The sequence below is a fragment of the Sarcophilus harrisii genome, chromosome 3 (genome assembly GCF_902635505.1).
Source record: "Sarcophilus harrisii chromosome 3, mSarHar1.11, whole genome shotgun sequence".
In the NCBI taxonomy this organism is placed as follows: Eukaryota; Metazoa; Chordata; class Mammalia; order Dasyuromorphia; family Dasyuridae; genus Sarcophilus; species Sarcophilus harrisii.
Window position 1 is genome coordinate 521,768,262 of NC_045428.1, and position 22,254 is coordinate 521,790,515.

Genomic DNA, 22,254 nt, shown 5'->3' on the forward strand with positions numbered 1-22,254 from the left:
AGGAATGGGATGTTGTAGGTGGGTTTCAGAATCTGGGGAGAAATTGTATTAGATGATTTCTTAAGTACCTTCTAACTTTGGGATTCTAGAATACAAGTTCTATGGTAATCTTGAGAAGTAAAAAGACACATACTAAATACCAAGATCTTTGGGAAATAATTATTATCTTTTGGGTTGCAGAGGAAAAACCTTCTAAAGAAGGAACAAAATACTCATTTTCCTTGCTATGAGCTCTTAAAAAGGCTGTGCCCCCTGTCAGAAGTCATCTCTGTGCTTTGAGGGCCAGAGCCCCTTTCAGACAATGGATTATACTTTATTAAATAGTTATCATTTGCATTGCCAAGGAATCCAGCCCACATTTTCACAAAACTACGACATCAACTACCAAACTCACAAATCACAGCATACTCCTCTCTGGCCTACTTCCAGGATTTCCCAAGCTAACTTGGGGCTTAAACTTAATCAGATTCAGAGTATTCTTTTAGGTCAGAGAGAGTACTTAAACCTTGAGGCCCCACTAAATTGACAATCCTAGCCAACTCTCTGAGGGATTAACAAAGGAGTAAATTACACCCTATGGAGACCTTTCAGCAGCTCTGGATGAGAATGGCCTTTCCTCCCCCATATAGACCTATTTCCTAGAAGTTCTAAAGCCTCTAATCTATGGCCCAGTTTCTCCTTCCTTGTCCCAGTCCAGGGGTGCTGACTAATTATATTCAGGTCTCTTATCACAGGACTACAAGAACATTTTGTGGCAAATACTCTTAAAAACTTAAGATTTAGGTTTGTTTGTTTTTTTTTAATGATCAAATTTCAGATACCTTCCTGTATTTGATATATCTTTACTTTTGTAATGTTAGTTCCTTTCCTGAGATTATCTACAATTTGTCCTGTATAGATCTTGTTTGCATATAGTTGTCTGCATGTTGTCTTCCCACAACAGACTGTAAGCTCCTTAAGGATGTACATTTTTTGTATCCCCAGCATTTGCTAGTGCCTAACAGATAGTAAGAAATTCATAAATGCTTGATGACTTGATTTTTAAAACAATCTTGTTCTGATGCTTTAGACTTCACTTCCATGTACATGCTCATGTGGTTATGCACATAGTGATTAAAAAGTGCTTATTGCCCATGTTTAAAAAATAATAAAGCTGAGGAAAATAGACAATACAAAGAATAGATCTGCTCCATTTAAAACAAACAGCCTTTTCACATTGTCTATCAAATTCATCCTTGAGTCTGATATTAGGGTATGGACTTATTGTATCTTTAGTGTATTGGCTAAAGAATTCAGCATAATTGTTGCTCAAGAATTTCTATTTATAAGATATATAGCAATATATACCAATATTTAGTGGTTTTTTTTCCCCCAATATTCTAGAAGAAGACTTCTTTTTAAATAAAATTCACGTAAATATTTAAACTGTACAGGTCATTGGCACATGTTGTAGGTCTCTAATCTACTTTACTTTTTCAGGAGTACTTTTTTAATGATCCAGCAGATTCCCTCAACTGAAGAGAGAACCAGATGGATATTTAAGTACCATCTCCTCCCATGAAGATTAGCTTATCAGCTTCTGTTCTCCCATGAAAGAAATTTATAGTAAAATATGAATTATCATATTACCTAACCACTTAATTTGCTAACACTTGACTTCCAAACTAAATTATTACAAACTTTCTGGGACAGAAACAATGTCTCAACCTTCTTGGTATATTTCCTGAAAGCTTTTAAGCATTGTTTTGGCTTACTAATAGATAATCAATAATAACTGGTCTTCTGAATTAATTTCAGCAAAACCATCACTCTCCTTACACAATGGCTTTCTCAGTCTTTAAAAAAATATTTTATTGGTGTCTTAAAAAAAAACACAAATAAACAAAAACAAAAACAAAAAACAAAACAAAACCTTAACAACCCAACTAATAGTCATTTCACAATAAACCATCCACTAGCAATAGGATTCTTCTTATAGCAAAGGAAAGCAGTATCAACAGACAACAAAAACATTGGTCCACACATTTGCTTTTTTGTAATAGTACTTCTCTGAAACACAAATAGATTTACTAGATCTGACCATGTTTAATGAAGAGGAAATCTATTTATTGGATGCCATTAATGAATATAACATGGGTTGCTTCTTTACTGTGAATATACAGGCTGAAATAAAGTCATGATGAAAATGACCACTTGTCAGACATGTTATAGATGGGATTTTTGTTCAGTTTTGAGTTAGAGTAGAGATTTAATCTTTTTGTGACACAGTCCTTTTGGGTCCTTTAACAAAGGTCATACCTTTAACAAAGTGCTACTGGAAAGTAACTGGTTGAGGTAAGAAAAATAAAGGAACAGTTTTGTTTTGTTTTAGGATTGTGGAAATCCAAGTATCTCCCATAGGCAGATAGGAAAGATTCATGAAAGGGAAAATATCTGTTGGAGAAAGGTCATGGAGAAGATAGGAGATAATGAGATCAAGGGATTGCCTAGTGAAGAAAAGGACTGCCTTTTTTTTTTTTTCTAGAATTGAAAGAAAAGAGGAAAGAGGAGATAATTCTAACACATTCTGAAGAACCGAGAAGAGGAGCTGAGGAAGTTCAAATAAGATAGCCTCAATATTATGAAAGAAGTCAACCAGATCATTTACAGATGTGTGCATGTGTGGCTGGGCGGTTTGGGGTAGAGAGGTGGCACAGGTAATATGGGGAAAAAAGAAAATTTTAGAATAGATGCAATAAAGAATGAGAATATGTTGGGGGAGGAGTAGCTCTAGAGAAAACCAATCAAAAAATAAATATTTATTAAGACCTGATGTGAACTCATCCAACCCATCTGTAAAAGTCAAGAATTATATTCCCTAAAGTCACTGAACTACATATCCTTGGATTTAGCAATACCATTAATAGAGTTGCTATAGCTGAAAAAAATTAGTTCTACTTACATAAAAATATTTATAGCAGGACTTTTTGATGCAGCAAAAAACTGGAAACAAAGTAAATAAAATACCCAACAAATGGGAAATGGATGAATTGAGATATATAGATGCAATACAATATTATTATCCCAGAAGAAATTGTTTAGCGCCAGGAAGACTTATCTTCCTGAGTTCCAAGGTATTCTTTGACACTTACTAAATGTATGACTCTGGGAAAATCACTTAATTCTGTTTGCCTCAGTTTCCTCATTTGTACAATGACCTGGGGAAGGAAATGGCAAACCACTCTAAAATCTTTGTCAAAAAAAAACTCCAAATGAGGTCATAAAAAGTCAGACTCAATTGAAATACCTAGACAACAAAATAAAAAATAATCAAAGAGACATTTAGAGAAACCTGGAAAGACTCATATAATAAAATGATACAGAATAAAGAGACCAAAGTCAGGAAAACTTTAAATTAGGTCCATACTACTGTAAGCAGAGAAGCAGCATACCATGATATTTAAAGAGCTGGCCTTAAAGTCAGAAAAACCTGGGTTCAAGTCAATGCTCCATTATGCTGAGTAGGTCTCTTCATCTCTCTGTGTTCCAGGCAACTGTCTACAACAGTATGTTGCAGAAAAAGAACCCACCTTGGTAAAGGCAGTTTTAACCCCATATTAATAAAATAACAGGTCTAATCTCTAGCCCTACAATAGTAGGGAGAAAACTGCTTTGAAATACTTAAGAATTCTAATTGCTACAATGATATGACTGATGATGAAGCATGCTTTACCATCTTGACAGAAAGTTGATGAACTGAAGGCATAAAGACATATCTTTTTAGCTACACCTAATAAGAGGTTTTATTTGCTTGATAATATCTGTTAGTTACAAAGGAGTTCTGACCTTACCAGAGCTCTGGCCATGGCAGACCACATGATAATTTGCCTAAGTAACTTCTCAGTAGCATATCCACCAGAACATTTATAGTTACACTTTTTTTAATAGTGGAAAACTGGAAGCAAAGCAAATGTCCATTGATTGGAGAATAGCTATATTAACTGTGGTTCATAAATGCAATGAAATATTATTGTACCTTAAGCAATGAAAATGAAGACCCTATAAAAACATGGGAAGAGTTATGTGTACTGATGAAAAAAGCAAGTAGAATCAAGGAAAAAATATATACAATGCATAAGGAAAGGACAAAGAACCTAAATAATATTACATAATTATAATTAAGCTTATTCTTGGAAAAGAGTAAAGAAAATAAACCTGGCTCCCTTCTTCACAAGGTAAGGTACATTCACTTTATGTAAAGAATATTCCAAATATTGCCAAACTTAAAAAGTTTTGTTGAACTACTTCCCCACCTCTTCTTTTTTTCCTTCTTTGTGACCAGGGATAACTCCTTAGATAAATGTTGGGGGAAAAGCATATTTGGAAAATGAAGGGGATATAAAAATAAATGATATCATTAACATAAAAATAAGGGGAAAAATCAGACTGGACAGGATAAGTTATGAGGCTAATTAGTTGCAGAAATGCAAAAACAATCCAGGAACACAAGCCAATACTTTGTGAAGTTTGCTGGACTCTGATGCTGTATTTTGTAGTGTTTAAAAAAAAAAAAAAAAAGAAATTACACCTCCCCCAGTATTTTCTCTACTGGCAATGCAAATAAGTAACCTATGTTAATTATTGAATAAAACAATTTGTTCCCTCAACTTTGAATTGACAGTTCCACTTTAGAAATATCCAAGTTTGGGGTCCTTCCTCTTTTACCTTCAGTGCTAAGAAGCACATGTGGCCCGCTTCCATAACTAAGACTCTTAATCTTCTTTCCACACAATGCCTCTAGTTTTTTGGGTACAATGGTGCTCTGATTATCCCCGGTCCCCAGACAGTTACTACAGTTCAGTCCAAATACAAATACCTAGAAAACAAAGAACTTTTTAGTTTTCAGTGCAATTTAATAACTCTCCTAACAAGGAAAAATTAAAGTAATAAAATTTATTGGAAAAAAACCCCCAACATTTGCTGAAAGCATTTAGTTATCAGATATTTTATATATCACTAAACAAAGGCAACAGTTGTAAGGAAAGAATTCAAAATTACCCATTTAGCCCCTTTATTACCACACAATATGAAATCAATAAACATAAAATTAAATTGAAAATGAAACCCTACCCTTTCAGTCTCCAGAATATATATTTCATGATTTGGGAGGTACATCCCCAAAGTAAATCAGATGTTTGTGACTAGTTTCTTACCTCATCACTATGGGTAACATAGATGGCTTCATTAGCTGATGTGCCAAAGACACATGCTTTCCGAATAGAAGCAATCTCCTGAGGTGAGAGCAGGGTAAATATTGGCCACTTTCCTACATCCACCATGACTCTTGTTGGAAGCAACTCTTATAAATAAGACGACATCTCTTCTACAATAAACAAATATTGAAAACAAACATTAAGGGAAGTGGAAATAAACTGGTAACAACCAAAGCTTTATTCTATGTTACTGGAATGGATTTATATATTTCTAAAATTGAGTGGATCACATGCTTTAAAATCACTCCATAAAAAAAGCTTTCTTACAAGTGCAAGTAGTAGCTAACACAATCTTTTCTTCCTTTGCCTTCAAGATAGTCTTTTTCTCTTGAGTAAGGAATATCTGACAAGGCCTGGGTTTTTATTTTTCCTTGCTCGTGTGATTGCTTATCTGTTTATAAACATGCATGCTTGTAACAGTAAGACACTGAGCACTAAACTTATCTTCTGGATAAGACCCTAAACTATTTTGTAAATGTTAAAGACTATAATAAGTAGAGAAAAATTAGTACAGAATATTTTCTAGATAGACAAAGGCCACATATATTACAAAAATATAAATATTTCTAGAGGTTCCCTGGAATGAAAACAGGAAAATATTATCTTTTCATTATATATTTTTATAGTTAAAATCACCTTTCAGTTGATTTCAGTTCACCTTATTAGCAAGAAAAGCTTTCAAAACTAATACCACAATATGGGGGATCATCACTAATGACCAAAAAGTTGATACAAAAGGATGCAGCTATTGATTTGTGTCATCACGAACTAGAATGTACCATCTTCTAATGAGAAGCTGATGCGAGGATCAAGGGAAGCGATTCATGTAACACATTCTATGAATCTTAAAGTGCTACATGTGTCAGTTGTTGTGATACTGGCGCCATCTGCCAGTGCCTGCTGGAGGTCTAACCCAGACCTGTAGAATGGATCTCTTCATGTGAGAGGATGATGATGATGATACAAGGAGACTGAGAGGCAGTTGCTGTTCTCTGACCGCTCTCCTCTTCCCTCGTCTCCAATTTATTTCACTCCCAATCCACAAGGAACATCTGTGTTAGTAAAGGCTGCTTTGTAACTCCTTCAAGCGTTGTAATTCACAGCTGTGGAGGCTCTCAGAAAATTGACTTGCCCTTTCACTAAGGCATGGTTGGTCGTCTTTGCCGGATCCTCTTCCAGATCATATCTTCCCCAGGGCTCTGTCCTGGGTCCTCTTTTCTCTCTCTAGACTACTTCTTTTAGTGACTTCCTCTACTCCCCCGGATTCAATCACCATCTCTACACTAATGATTCTAAAATATACTTATCCCCTGGGAAATGCCATGCATATCCAGACAGAGAACTATGGAGACTGGGAGTGAATCAAAGCATACTATTTTCATCTTCTCTTTCTTATGGGTTTTTCCCCCCTTTTGATCTAATTTTTCTTTCACAACATGATAAATATGGAACTACATTTTAGAATGACTGTACATGTGTAACAGAGCAAAGGAAGGCAAGTAACTTAGCCAAGGTCACAGAGCTAATTAGTATCTGAGGCCAGATTTCAACTCCGGAAGATGCTTGCTGTCTTGGGGAAAAAAGAAGGAACTGCCTATTTATTGGACATATCAAATTGTATGTCCAATAGCCATCTTAAATTCAATATGTTCAAAACCAAACTCATTGTCTTTTCCCCTAGATCCTCCACTCTTCCTAACTTACCTGTTAATATTGAGGATATTAGCATTCTCTCAGTTACCCAGGCTTATCACCAAGCCGTTATCCCTGACCTCATCTGCTCTACCCCATTTCTAAACTGTTGCCAAGGCTTGTCAATTATACTTTCTTAACCTCTCCTAAGTATGTCCTCTCCTTTGCTGATACTATCACTGTCGTGTAGATTCACATTCCCTCATGCCTGGACCCCAGCAACAGTCTGCTTGTCCTCCCCACCATAAGGCTTTCCTACCCCAGACCATCCTCCATTCAGATCTTCCTTAAGCACAAATCTGACCATTCATTAAACTCCAGTGGCTTTCTATCCTCTAAAAATTTACCATACCTAAAAATGTAAACTCCTTTGTTTAGTTTTTCTCCTTTGATCCTCTCCTCCCACTACCAGGCACTTTATACCTGTGAATTCAGTAAAACTGGTGTCCCTGATGTTCCTTGAAGAAGACCCTCTCTCTCAACTCTGGGCATTTGCAGTGCACACACCCCATGTGTGGAATTTTTTCCCTCTGCACCTCTACCTTTTGGTTTTTCTGGTTTCCTTCAAGTTCCAATTAAGATCCCATCTTCAGAAGAAGTCTTTTCTCATCCCCATTCCCCCGTCCAGTGTTAGTTCTTCCCTCTGTAGATTATATCCAATTGATCCTGTATGGAGCTTGTTTGTACATTGCAATTTGCATGTTGTTCCCTATGTTAGAATGTGAGCTCCTTGAAAACCGCTCCTGTCTTAGGCATTTTTGGTATCAAAAGCAGTGTTCAGTATGTAGCAGAAGCTTAATAAATATTTGCATTTCAATTTGTTCAGTTGTTTTCCAGTGGTGTCCAACTCTGTGACCCCATTTGGGGTTTTCTTGGTAAAGATAATGGAATGGTCTACCATTTCTTCTCAAGAAATCATTTTATAGATGAGCAAAGGAAGGCAAACAGGATTAAATGACTTAACCAAGGTCACAGAGTTAGTTAGTGTCTGAGGCCAGATATCAACTCAGGAAGATAGTCTTCCTGACTCCAAATTTAGCACTCTATCCATTGTATCACCCGAGCCAAAATATAAACATCAATATTTGATAAATAGGTACAAAAATTTAAGCCATATATTAACTACAGTATGAGATACTCAAACTTGAATTTTCATAATTCAAAATTAGACAAAGCACTAAGAAAAAACATGCTTTTGCTCCTCATCAATATTCTTTAATAAGAGAAATTCTCTGCTGTTGTAGTAATTTTAAATAAACTAATGATGAACAATCTAATTTTTATCTTCTATATAGTTTGAATTTCTCTAAAGCAAAGCTTCTTAAACTGTGGGTCATGATCCTATATGGAGTTACCTAGATAAATGTGGTGGTTGTAAAAAATTTGGCAACATTAAAAGGTATCAAATATTCCACCAAGATTTCATCCTTTATGTAAAAATTAACAAATACACCCATCTCAGTATGTAAGTTTGCTTTTGTCTTTAATAAATGGTATTATATGTATACCAAAAAATTGTTTTAAAATATATTTGTGATTTATTATCAGTAAATATTTAATATATATGTTATATATATATATGTATATATACTTATTCTATATACCTATATTCTGTGGATTCACATAAAAAATTTAGGGGTGAAAAGGAGTCATGAGTGGAAAGTTTAAGAACTCTGCTCTAAAACAACCAAAATGTGTTTTCTGAGCTTTAAAAACATTAATCCCTCTCCCTTTTTCATTTCTGACTTGGGACCTAGAACGGTACCCAGAATGGTTGTTTTACATAAGAGCAAACAGATGGTGCCCTAGGTTACACACAAGGGATACTTAGCACTGGAGAAAACTCCACTCCCTAAGGAAATGTTAATACTGTCAATATCTAAGATCACAGGATTTACAGTCAGAAGGAAAAAACCATCGAGTTCAAGCTTTTCATTTTAAAAATGGACAGAGGCTGGAGAATAAAGCAACTTACCCAACACAACACAAACAATGGTGGCAAGTTTAAAGATTACATGTTCTGAGTTCAGATGTATAGTTTTATCCACCAGAATATGCTACTGCTCACTAGGACAGATCTATATTTAGTTGTGGCCCAATTATGTTATGAGAAATTCTTAGTACATGCTTATGTCTTACATGCATTGCAATAACTGCTCCTTATCTTAAGATGTCCTCCTATCTTAAATTACTGACCGGGTGTGGCCTCAAACCAAGACCTGATGAAGTCCTTAGCTTAAAAAGGCCAAGGTCTCCCATTACATCCAGGGTTATCTTCAGTTGTACTGATCTCTATCTGGCCACTGGACCTGGATAGCTCTAGAGGAGAAAGTGAGTTAGGCAACTGTGCACAGCTTTTTTTTCATTTAAATTGAATTCACTTCCATTTTATGGCATCATCTTCCTGATGGCATAGTCTTTGAGAAAGAAGGATAAACAATGACCTTTATGAGTAGAGCTAGCCGACAAATTGGAAAGGTGGAAAACTCTTTTTCTCTCCCCCTTTTTCCTTTCCTCTTCCTTTTTTCCCCTGCTTCCCTTCTTTTCTCTTCCTCTATTCATGAAAGGATATCATAATCCTTACCTACAGATGCTCTTAAAAGCTTCCTCTCCACCCCCCCCCACCCCCCAGATCTCTGAACCTTCCCAAGAGATCAGGGGGTTTACTGGCTAGATTTTTTTCTTAAGGATCATGCCTTAAAACCAAAACCACTGATTGTCATTGATTGGCCACCAACAGGTCAAGTCCCATTTGATCATAGTTTGAGTCCCCATAGACTCAGATTGAATGTAAATAAGTCATTTCTGCTTAGGCCAGAAACTCTGAGGGTCTTCCCCTCCCAGAATTATTTAGTTTAGTTTTTTTCTTTTTTACTTCATGAAAGAAGAATTCTTTCCCTCAATCTCTACCTGGCCTTAATCACTGAATGGTGCTCCCTCAGTCAAACTGAGACCTGTTGAAGACCTTAGCTTAGAAAGGCCAAAGTGTCCCATTGCATTCAAGGCCACCTCTAATCTATACCTGGCCACTGAACCTAGATGCTTCCTGGGGAAAGTGAAGCAGGTGACTTTGCACGGCCCTTCTTCCCATAAATGCAGTTCACTAACATGTCATGTTTCCCAATGTCATGTTCCTCTTCAAGAAAGGTCAAACAACAACAATAAAAAAGGGGGGCAGCTGGGTGGCAAAGTACCGGGCCTTGAGGTGAAAAAGACATCTTCCTGAGTTTAGATCTGGCCCCAGACACTGACTAGCAAGTCACTTAACCCTGGTTGCCCCGAGTTTCCTTATTGGTTAAAAATTTTAAAATTCCTAAATCTGTTAAACTGGAAAAGGAAATGGCCAACCACTCCAGTATCTTCCAAGAAAACCCCAAATGGAGTCATGTAGAGTCAGACATGACTGAACTGACTTAACATTTTATAAAGAAGCTCCAAGAGGAGAAGGGTCTAAATCACTCATCTTTTCTACAATGTTTTGAAGGATACTCTAGGTGTTCAATATATACTGTGAAATCCCCTCTCCTAGAAGGTCTTTAAAAGTCTCATATCCTAAGATACATTCCCTGAATGCCAAGGGGATTTTAGTGATACTTCTAAGGTAACTATATTTTAGCTTCTATACTCCTTACTTTTCAGCCCATGAGCACCAACTACTTTATTGTATAGCATGTAATTTGAATCCAGATTCAAATATTTGCAGCTGGTTGACCAAGTATTTATTTTGTCTTGAAAAGTAGTTCAGCATCACCTTTTAAGGTGTTGTTTACACCTGTTCATGAATAGAACCTGATGTGTCATAAGGAAGAGATAAGTTTTGAATGAAGCAGCTGACAATGATGGTATCTTTTAAATTGGCTCAGAGTTCAACTTAATGTGTTTAATTTTAAAGGCAAGAAAACATTTTTTTTTGTTGTTTAAAAATTTTTAAAAATCTGAGCTGAATTATGCAACCTACAAACACTTTGTAAAAGGTTTATAAAAAACTAAGCATTAGGCTAAATGACTGCTTAACTTAGAGACTAAACAGAACAAAAAATAGGTTTTAAAGTTTTACTATTTAAGTGATTTATATAAGTATACATTTACACATAAATATATATGTCACTAAATGTTTTAAGCTTAAATATTCTTGCCTTGAGTTTATAACCTAAAGAAGCAGATAAATTTCATTTACTTGACATAAAAATAAGTGTTTCAGCCATGAAGAGTTTTCATTTTTCCTTATTTCATTTTAGAATTTTGTCACTGGGGTTAAGGATAGGAAGAGTAGGTACCCCATTCATCTTTTGGCTCTACAAACAATCACTGACAAAGTGCATAAAAATCAAAAGCCATAAAAGTGTATTACCAAAAGAAAAGTTGAACAGTATCTTTGAATGTATTTCAAAACTGAAAAAATAACAAAATAATGTTATAAAAAGGGAAACACTTCAGGTTAATAAAATACATACCCAGAGGGAACTGTGATCTCTAAAATCTGTATAATTTCACTTAATTTCTAGATATACTTTTAAATATAAATATGGCTCTCAAAAGCTAATATTTAGCACAGGCAGATGAAGCACTAGATTTGGAAAATTGCAAGTCCTCTGTTTGAATTCTGGTTCTGTCACCTATGATCTATGTGACCACAAATCACTTAAACTACTCTGGTTCTAGGAGATCATTATACACAGCAACAAGATTATGCTATAATGAATTCTGATGGACATGGCTTTCTTAAACAATGAGATGATTCAAACCAGTTCAATTGTTTAGTGATGAAGAAAGCCATCTACACCCAGAGAAAGAACTGTGGGAACTGAGTGTGGTTCATAACATAGCATGTTCACTCTTTTTGTTGTTCTTTGCTTGCATTTTATTTTGCTTATTTGGGGAGGGGGATTGATTTTTCTTGTGTGGCATGATAATTGTATAAATATGTATGCATATACTGGATTTAACATATATTTCTACCATTTTTAACATATATACATTGATTACTTGCCATCTAGAGGAAGGGGGGGAATTGGAACCCAAGATTTTGCAAGGGCTAATGTTGAAGAATTGTCCACACATGTTTTGAAAAAATAAAAAGCTTTTAATAAAGAAAAAAAAAGGAAAAAAACTACCGATTCCACATATACATACATGTGTGTATGTGTTTGTATGATATTTAGGAAACTGTAAAATGCTATTAACTTCAAGCTATGCAAATGATTATTACAACAGAAAACTGTTCAGATGTGAAGACTAAGGAGAAGATTTTATAGGTTTTAAACAGTGCAGTGTACCAAGAGTCTGATTTTCTGCCTCTAGCTTTCCTTGTAACCTGGGGGAATGGAAAGAGGGATTCTGATTATTATAAGGTCTGGTACCTATGGTAGAGAAAAGCATATGACGATTGCAATGAACTATCTTTAGAAGACCATCTTTAATAGACACAGCTGCTACGTGGCTATAGCAATCCCTACTTTGTACAATTTAACAATTAATATTTATATAGGTTTTTAAAGTTTATATATGCATGTTACCTCAAGCCTTCTATGAGGCAGGCACTACTATCCCCATTTACAGATGAGGAAAATTGAGTTTGAAAAAGGCTAAGTAGCTTGCCCAAGGTCACACATCTGATGGGAAGATTCAAACTCCAAAGTACAGTACTCCAACTACTACCTGTGCCACCTGGCAAACATTTTAATTGAAATGAAAAATTCAAAATATATGCAAAAGTCTCCCACTAATTAAAGATCTCCTATATTTGTACAAGCTGGATGAAGCTTCATTTTAATTAACAGTTTACACTGAACTGCCATTCAATATTATTAATAGCTAAGGATCTGCTCATGAAATGCTTCTGGCATCTTGTAAGAAAGAGTTGGCAACATATACATAAAAAAAAATTAAGAAAATGAAATAAATGGTATATTTGGATTATTATTTCACCTTGTCCCAGAAAGGCTGGTATGAGTACTTTTGCAGCTTGACACAGTTCTCAGTCAGCTATAGCTATAGTTGTAGACATCTTGGATTACATTTGCTATAAAACAACTAGATGGTGGAGTGGATAGAGGGACAGGATACTAGGGCTGGAGTCAGGAAGATTAACCTTCCTAAGTTCAAATCTGGTCTCAGGCACATACTAGCTTTGTGATCCTGGGCAAGTCACTTAACCCTGCTCGTCTCAGCTTCCTCACCTGTAAAATAAGCTGGAGAAGGAACTAGCAAACCACAACAGATCTTTGCTAAAAACAAAACAAAAAAACACCTCCAAATGAGTTCACAAAGAATTGGAAACACTGAACAACATCAAATAAAACAACAATTGGCCAAAGAGGAACCACATGGAGTTAGGGATCTCATCTTGAAGTTACAGCTTTAGTGGAAGGGAGAGAAATAGTAAGACCCCTCATGGCAGATAGCATTCATTTTTTGATTATCACAAACCCCTCACAGACATTTAACAATAGAATACTCTACTCTTTATTCTGTTCTCTTTTCCTGCATCTACCTGCTCTAGTCTTTGCAATACTTATGTCAATGACTCTGATATGAGTACTTCTCTCTTCTATTCCTATGGGCTCATTCCTAAATCTACACATCCAGCCCTAGTCTCTTTCCTAAACTCTATGCACTAGATATGTCTACTTGGATGTGCCAGCAGCACCTCAAACATATTTCCAAAACAGAATTAACTTTATTTAACAATATTTGGTGAGAGCGCCAAAGGTTTATAACACTGGAATCATTCTTGGTTCTTCCATTTTTTCTGCTCATCCCTTATAATCAAGTCAGTTGCCAAATCTTGTTCAATTACAACAATTCTCACACCATATAAGTCATCACTCAGGCCTGGAATGTACTCATTTCTTTTTGTTTAAAAACAAATTATTCTTCTTTGAGGCTCAATTCACATGTTACACCTTCCATAATCCTTTCCAGATCATGTTGGTGAAAATATCTCTCCCTATCTTCTCAAATTTACTCAGAAGACTTTGGATCTTTTCTTTGCAGTATATTTATTTGATTTTCCTTCCTCATTAGAATGTAAGCTCTTTGAAAATCAGGAACTCTCCTTTACCCATTTGCATCCACAGTGCTCACCATAGCGGCTACCACAAAGGAAGAACTTAACACAAGCTCATTTCCTGGGACGCTCTCCAAGCAGTTCTGCTCATCAAAATGTTTTGTTTCTAGTTATCTATTTCATCATGTCATCAAGCCAGTAACATAAGTTATTTCATTTCCTGCTTAGTCCTGGAACTTATCTACTTCATCTGGGATTTCTCCCTCTTCTTTCTAAGAAGCCAAGTTCCTGGAACTATAGTGGTCCCACCACTTGGTATTTCTGGTTCTTTTTCTTTTCTCACATTGTTGGATTGCCCTACGACCTGAATTCAAATCCAACCTCAGACACTTACTAGTTGTAAGAGCCTATGAAAATCACTTGACCTCCGAGTCCTCCTCAGTTTTCCCATCTATAAAATGGAGATAACAGCATACCCCCTTCCAAAGCAGTTGTGAGGATAAAATGAGATCTTTGTAAAGTGCTTTGCAATGTTTAAAGCACTATATAAATTCTACCTGTTAAGGTTATTATTATTATCTTAAAAAAAAAAAAAAACCACTGGGTCTTTTTTGAACTTTAGCAATTCTAATATCTTTCCAGGTCAGAGATAAGGCAAATGGTAGAACACTGTTGAATCTTGCCATATATCATATGGAAGAATACATATGGAATAGATGAACAATGTTCTACCCTTAGCAGTCTGTACTCATTTCCCACAATCTTAATACTAACACAAAGGAGGCAGAAATTCCTTCCCTGTTACTTCAAAATACAAACAGCAACAGAGTATCCTGCAAGTCTTTCTGTGATAAATAATAAAGGAGATAGCCTTTTCTATTTCATATTGGTAATTGTAGGCCATAGGCAGATCAGTGGAACTGAAAAGACCTTGTGAGAAATATGCTCTGACATCTACTAGCTCTATGATCAAAAGTAAATTATTTCTCAGTGCCCCTGCCTGCTTCAAAATATGTAAGAGATGTTACAAGGTGTAACTTGTCAAGGTGACTGTCAAGGAATTCCCATTTTGGGATTTTCTCTGACCTTGGTGAAGCTACAAAACAAAACTTTAGGTGATTCTAGGTACTTTCCAGTTCACACCATCAAAGTTCAATACCTGAAGAAAATCCTATTGAAGGCCCAATTTCAGATACATGCAGGACTATTTCCCTGAAGGTTGACTGGTGGGGAAAATAAGGCTACTATGTTGTGGGTGGCTGATTTGGTAGCAGCTAATATATTTGCATATATAAGAAGCTAATATGGTGGGAAAAAAAATCACACTATGCTCTTGTTTTGAGAAAAGTAAACAGGAAAGAACCATGTTTTGCTACTAAAGTCATCCTTTAGGTAACTTTGTGTCATCCTGAAACTTAGGCAATAAGCAATAGACTAAATAGAAATGGACCAACTCCTACTTCATTTTCCAAGGAGCTAAAAAACTGAAAATATTACTTTAGATCTTTTTGCAGTGAGATAGTTTAGTAAAGTTCAACTCTCCTATAGGTACTAAGTATTTTTTTTTTTTAAATCAAAAGTTTATTCAAGATTTGGATGCAATTCTGCATCTGTGGCTTCATGGAAAAAAAAAAAAAAAAAAAGGTTGGTTTTACCCAGTTTGGGCCTGAATCCAAACCATAATTCTAGAAGTATGCAGCTGGCTTTATATGTAAGAAATCCAAGAACAACTCTGAGCAAATCTAACAGTGATGGAAAAGTGCAGCAACACAAATAGCACTGGACATGGTCTTGAATTCCAGTAGCACTTTTTCATCCCTGTGTTAAAAATTACCCTATATGTACCCTAATGGTTAAACTTTTTCAAACAATGTTCCTTGCTGGGAAGCAAACATTAGGAACACTACAAAATTACAAAGAACAAGACTGACTCCAAAGATGGGAATACAATTTCCCTACCTTTATAGAGCTGGGAGAATCCACAGATCTGGAACACTGCATTTAATTTCAGATTTTAAAAACTATATCCATCAGTTTCACTTAGTTCTCCCTCCCCCCCTTTTAAAAAAATTATTTGTGGTTGGAGTTACTTTTCTGGGGGCAAAAGAAAATTTAGGTGATATAAAAATAAAAGATATCACTAAAAATAAGAAAGTTCAGATCCTAACACTTGTTCATCACCATTAATGTAATTTGACCAGCAAAGAAATATCTTTAGACAATTAAAATAAAAATAAATCATTTGCCTTTGAGATTTAAAAAAGGGAAGCTAACATTTTGCTAATAAGAACAAGGAATATTTTGTCCAGAGTGATGCTTTCATGCATTCTTCATGTCATCAAGCAGCAATGACTTGATATCCAACTAAACCCAAAGATGCATTATTCCCAAATGAATGGCACTGTCTTATGGTACAGGAAAATGCATTGCTTTTGTAGAGTAAGAATTTCATCTTCCATAGTAATCTGAGAAACATCTTCATGAGAAATCACTGCAATAGAACCTCAAGAAAAAATCAAGAGTAGAAAGTAAGGACTATATTAAAGCTCTTAAAGCATGCTGAATGCTTCTGGGGTCGTTACAACATGGAATTGCAAGAGGATAATGGGAGGCAAAACAAATCTCACTCAAACAATTCTGTTTCTTTTTCGGACTTATTTATGACAGGAAACCTTCCCTGATTCACTGAGGTGTTAGTTCTCTTTATCCTCAATTATACTCCTTCAGAAAAGGAATGACTTCTCATTTTGTCATTGTATCTAGAATGGCCTGCACATAATAGGCACTTTAAGTGTGTGTTAAAGTACACGGAATACCAACGGGCAGCAAGGAGAAGCTTAAGCCACTTGGAAAAATCAAGTCTGAGCATCACCTTTATCACTGTTTATGTGACTGGATTAGTCATTATCTGTGCCTCAGATAACTTTCTCAGTAAAATGGGTTAATTAATGCCCATGAGACTTTCGGCAATGGGATGTCAGAAGACTTACATTAGATAATTCAGATAAACTCATTAGCAAACCATATAGATTTATATAAATGTTAGTTACCAGATACCACCTAAGTCACCAAAGCCTGGGGGTCTAGCTTATGGAAATAAACATTTTCCCCCTACAAAGAAAGTTTCAATATGACTTTAGCATTCTATTACCATTAATTTGTTATACAAAGATATTTTTCAATAGAATTTTATTTTTCCAAATACATGTAAAGATAGTTTTCAGCATTCATTTTTGTAAGACTTGTGTTCTATAATTTTCTCCAATTCTCCCTTACTTCTCCTCTCCCCAAAGCAGCAAGCAATCTGATATAGGTTAAATCATATATACACTTCTTTTAAACATTTCCATATTCGTCATGCTGTGCAAGAAAAATTGGATCAAAAGGGAAAAAACCACGAAAAAGGAAAAACTTAACAACAAAAGATGAAAATACTATGCTTTGATTCACATTCACTCTCAATAGTTCTCTCTCTGGATGTGGATAGCACTCACTTTCTATCCTAAGTCTATTGGAATTGCCTTTATAAAGCTATTTTGATATTTTACAAACTGAATTCCCTTTAGAAGAGGTCTAATCGCATGAACTTGCCTTTTACCCAATTTTGCTCTTAGAGAATAATGCTAGAGATTTTCAATTTTTTGTGTGTGTTCAATTATTCAGTCATATCTGATTGACTCTTTATGACCTCATCTGGGAAGTTTTCTTGGCAAAGACATTGGAATGGTTTGCCACTTCCTACTCCAGTGGATTAAGGTAAACAGAAGATAAGTGACTTGTCCAGGGTCACAAAGCTAATAAGTGTCTGAGGCCACATTTGAACTCAGGTCAAGCTATCTAGCTTCCTATTTCAATGTATAGGCAGTCCCTAAATAATGTTCAAAAAGCAGCATAGGAAAACTATTATGGTATCCATCAAGATATCCAACCAGGCCACCTCAACATCTGCATATCATCACTGTCCTACTCTTCCCAATCTGAGCCAGCACCCTCCCCATAAGAAAGAGATCTGGACCTCAAGACAGAGCAGGGCCCAAGAAATTTTTATGTGACTCCCAGGTATATAAAACAAGTATACAAATCAAACATTTACTGATAATAAATTATAATTTCACAATCCCCACATTCAGTTATGTGACCCCCATGTGGGGTTATTCACGATTGAAGAAGCTTTGCTATAGAGGACTTCCAAAATCCATGCCCTCACAGTAATTAGGAAGGTTAATTCATTCACCTTTACATCTACCACCCTAGGACCTAACCTAATTGACTGGCAATTGAGTGTGTGTAAAATAACCCACCTGCCCCACTCTACCGGCTGACCCTTATCTAGTGATAATCTTTTTATTCATATCCAGCTATCCAGTCAGACCATAGGCCTGCCTTGGCCCATTCCCTTTCCAGAACAAAACTCCCTTCCTAGCCATTAGTCCCTGATGGCGTGTTGATTTTGTTCATTAAACTGTTAGCTCCCAAGGCACAGAAATTGTCTCAAAAAAAATAATTTCTAACATTTCAGCTTACAGTCTGGCACTTAGTAAGTGCTCAATAGGTGCTTTTTCATTTATTCATGTTGTATTTCTTCCACTAGAAATTGTGGGAAAATAACCAATTTTTGTTGTACTCTTTAGTAACAACATTATCTTTCCCCCTCTTCCCATCCTTGCTATCAGCAGTCCTGCCTTGGACTGACTATAGAATTGTAATAAAGAGGAACAAGTAAAGTGAGATAGGTGGTCTTGGCAATAACAAGGGAATAGAAGGCAAATTCTGGAATACACTCTTTGACACCAGATTCAGTCTGTGTTTCATTTCTTTGTCCTGCCTTAATCTTCACTCCAGAACCCACTTCCTAGCTCAGTTTTAATGAAGGAATATTGAGGATAGTCAATCTGGTTTTTCTCTGAAATGTAGATGAATCTTAGTTAATAAGATTTACTAAAAAGTATGTTAAATCTCTGTTACTAACCCTAAAGATCCTCTAGAACCTCAAATTGTCTGTGTATTTGCTTCAGGGTTAGATATAAAAACCTCAATCAATCCCTAAGAATGCCTTTTTTTTTTTTTTTTTAATATAAAGACATGAGATAGAGGATAGAGAAAGCATATGAAGAAAAAAGAAACAATATAACTAGGAGCTGACCCAGAACAGATAGTTGCCTCTGGTATTTAACACTCCCCAAAGCCCCAAGTCAGATTTTCATTCTACTTGTAATTCCAGAGGCAAGGGTGAGGAGGTAAGCATTTTGCTAGAGTGTAAGTTAGAATCCTGACTTCCTTTTCCCGTAGAAACATTGTTAAATATGATAGATTTATTAACATATCAAGTATCACATGATAATTCCAGTACATGAGGTCTAATTACCATTTAGGACAAAGTCTATGAGAAACCAATTTTCAACTGAAATCTGAAATTTTATGCATTTATACTTTAAGAGCTGCTTATATTATATTATATTATATTATATTATATTATATTATATTATATTATATTATATACAGATTCTCAGAGGAAAGAGGTGCAGGAGAGCAGACCATAGAGATCTTCTGGTCCTACCCACTCATTTTACAAAAGAAGAAACTGAGATTGAGCAGGAGGAAATGACTCACCTAATGTCTCATAGACCATTATAGATAGAAATAACATTAGGCCATAGGTTTCCTAACTTTTGTTGTTCTTTGCACCACAAATGAAACATCAAAATTGTAGCTCTCATAAAGAGCTTAACTGAGAACTAAAAATTCAGGAGTCCACAAAAATAATAAATAGACCTTACAAGGCAAGGAAAATAACTTCATCATAATCCAGCTTTGGAGGAGTAGGGATGTGAGCTGGGGTACAGAGGGTATGAGGAAATAGAAGAAAAAGAAAAGACAAAAGATAACAAGAAAAACAGTAAATAGGAAACAAATTCCTATTTGTAAGAACAGAAAAACACTGGCAGATGTTATATGGGGAGGAAGGGTATGGAAACTTTTCCTCTTGAAATTTAGCAAGAAGACAAAAATCTATTTTTTCGGGGATTTTTCTTCAGGCTTAACTGAAAAGACAGACTAAATCATTTTGGGTTTTTTTTTTCCCCAGACTTTAGGACTCCAAGGTATCACTTGCTTTAAAGGAAATATCACTATGGCACTGAATGATAGATTTAGTTAAGTTTCCTATATAGCACAAAAGACTCTTTCAAAATAAAGTACACAAGATTACATAGGGAGCCAATTATACTGAAATACAGTAACCAAATACTTAAAAAAAAAAAAAAAATCAAGTTCAGGACCCCAGATTTAAAGCTCCTGAATAAATGGAATGAAGGGAACTGCTGCCTTCATTTCCCCCAAAAAGCATTTCCTGGCTAAATTCAGCCTCTGCGAACTAGAAAATAACTCCAAATGTAGCTACAACTAGGATTTTTTGTTTAGTCTTATCTCCCTGACCTGACTGTAAGTTCCTTGACCAAGGCCTGTATCTCCTACTTCTTTTGTATTTCTCAAGAACTCCTGTGTTTGTTTACACAGTAAATATGCTATGAACTCTGAAAGAACACTATTTTAGGACTAACTGTGCACATAACCAAACTTCTTTACCTCCCCTTTCCTGACTGGGACTTAAAGAATCTTACAGTATTAGAGTTTCCCAAAGCTTGCTGCTGATTACTGGAAATTTTGCCAACTCTTGTTGAAAGGCATAGGAACCTTTTATTAATAAACTGCTGCAAAGGGCTTCAGTTTTGCGATTATTTCCTCGATAGAGGCCCCAGATTTTGGTTTAAATGAACCACAATGGCTGCCAAAAACAACATAATGAAAGAAGTTTCATATTGTTCAGGATGTGGCTTTCTATTCTTTCCATCAAGAATATGAGAAGAAAATGTAGCCAAAGCAAAGCGTTTCTCTTCCCACAATGGATTAAAATAGTTTATAAACTCTCGCTCTAACAATGAACATAAAAGGTGTTCCAAAAGTATTCGTTTATTAATTTAATAAGCCTTAATGGCTTATTAAATTAAGTGTTACAAAAGTTTTAGTGCTGGTTTAATAGTTTAAATACAACAATAATAGCTAACAATACAATATAACCATGTCATTAATTTCTCCCACGAGGTTACTCCACCCCACAGCTCAAAGCACTTCTTGAGACCCACAATTTGTGCCCTAGAGCAGCATTTATCCAAGAGGAAATGACATCTAAACACAAAGTTACAGCTGCAGAAAAGGACCACCCAGCAAACTCTTTATAAAGTTTCACAGTCTAGCTGACTAATGCTTTTTGCCCCGAAGCCGGCGGCTTCAGGCTGCCAGGAGGAAGAGGCAAGGCACAAAACGAGGCCAGGATCTGATCACAGACAGATCAAAAAGGATGCCATTTCGTGGGGTTGCAGGATCCAGAGTCCAGGGAGGGCACGGCTTGCTCGCTAGGAGTGAGGGGAGGGGGAAACTTGAGGGGAAAGCGCCCAGCGGCGAGTCCGATGTTCTAACCCGGAGAGAAAAGGAACAACAGCTGCGGGTGTCTAAGGCACACCAGACAGGTGTGGAGCGAAGACAGACAGCCGGCTGCTGTTTAGCCAGCACAAGCGTGGGTACCAGCCTGAGCTCCCCCTGGCACGCACACACACTCACGTGACCCTCCCCCCACCCCGAAGGAGAGACAGAACTTTCCCCGACACCCCCACCCCGGGCTTCGGGGCTCGCCCGACACGGAGCAGCGGCTCGGAGGGGGCCGACCCCTCCCGCCCGGCAGCGCGGGCCCGGACACAGGGATGTGGGAGAGCCCCGCGCCCGCCTAACGGGTCCGGGAAGCCGCAGCCGCCCGGTTCGGCGAGTCTAGGCCGGGGCAGCGGCGCGCGGCGGGCCGCCCGGCCCCCCCGCCCCCATCCCCACTCCCCACCCGTTCTCTCTTTCCGCCGCGAGCTCGTGCCCGCGCGCTACCTGGAGAGCAGCGGCCCGAGCACTCCGGTCCAGCCCCGGCTGCCCGCGGCGAGTTGCAGGCGCGCTCCTCTGGGGAGGGGGCGGGGAAGGATGGAGAGTGAGCTCGGCGGCGGGCGCAGAGGCAGCAGCCTCAGGAGGAGGGGACCGAGAGCCACTGCACTGCCGGGTCACGTGTCCTGAGGAAGGGCCAGGCTCCGACCGCCGCTTCACGTGACAGCGAGGAAGGGAAAGGGAAAAAAGAAAGAAAGAAAGGAAAACACTAGGACCAAGCTCCAGGAGAAATTCACCGGGGAGCCTGGGGGCCCGCCTGAAGAACCAGCGCTTCTCGCGGCCAAGGGGCGGACTCTTAAGTCATCTCGCCAATCTGATTGGTCT

At 37.1% G+C, this 22,254-nt stretch overlaps 1 protein-coding gene across 3 annotated transcripts in view; it reads right to left on the reverse strand.

The window, feature by feature from the left end:
• Positions 1 to 21,979, reverse strand: part of RCBTB1 (RCC1 and BTB domain containing protein 1) — a 54,802-nt gene extending 32,823 nt beyond the window's left edge. For all 3 annotated transcript variants that reach the window (XM_031961948.1, XM_023499646.2, XM_003764570.4), the window contains exons 1-3: positions 21,880 to 21,979; positions 5,193 to 5,362; positions 4,705 to 4,855 (exon numbers count right to left, since the gene is read on the reverse strand). In XM_031961948.1, the coding sequence (XP_031817808.1) occupies positions 4,705 to 4,855; positions 5,193 to 5,318 (277 nt within the window). In that variant the 5' untranslated portion in view covers positions 5,319 to 5,362; positions 21,880 to 21,979. The remainder of the gene's footprint in view (positions 1 to 4,704; positions 4,856 to 5,192; positions 5,363 to 21,879) is intronic.
• Positions 21,980 to 22,254: the final 275 nt, after the last annotated feature.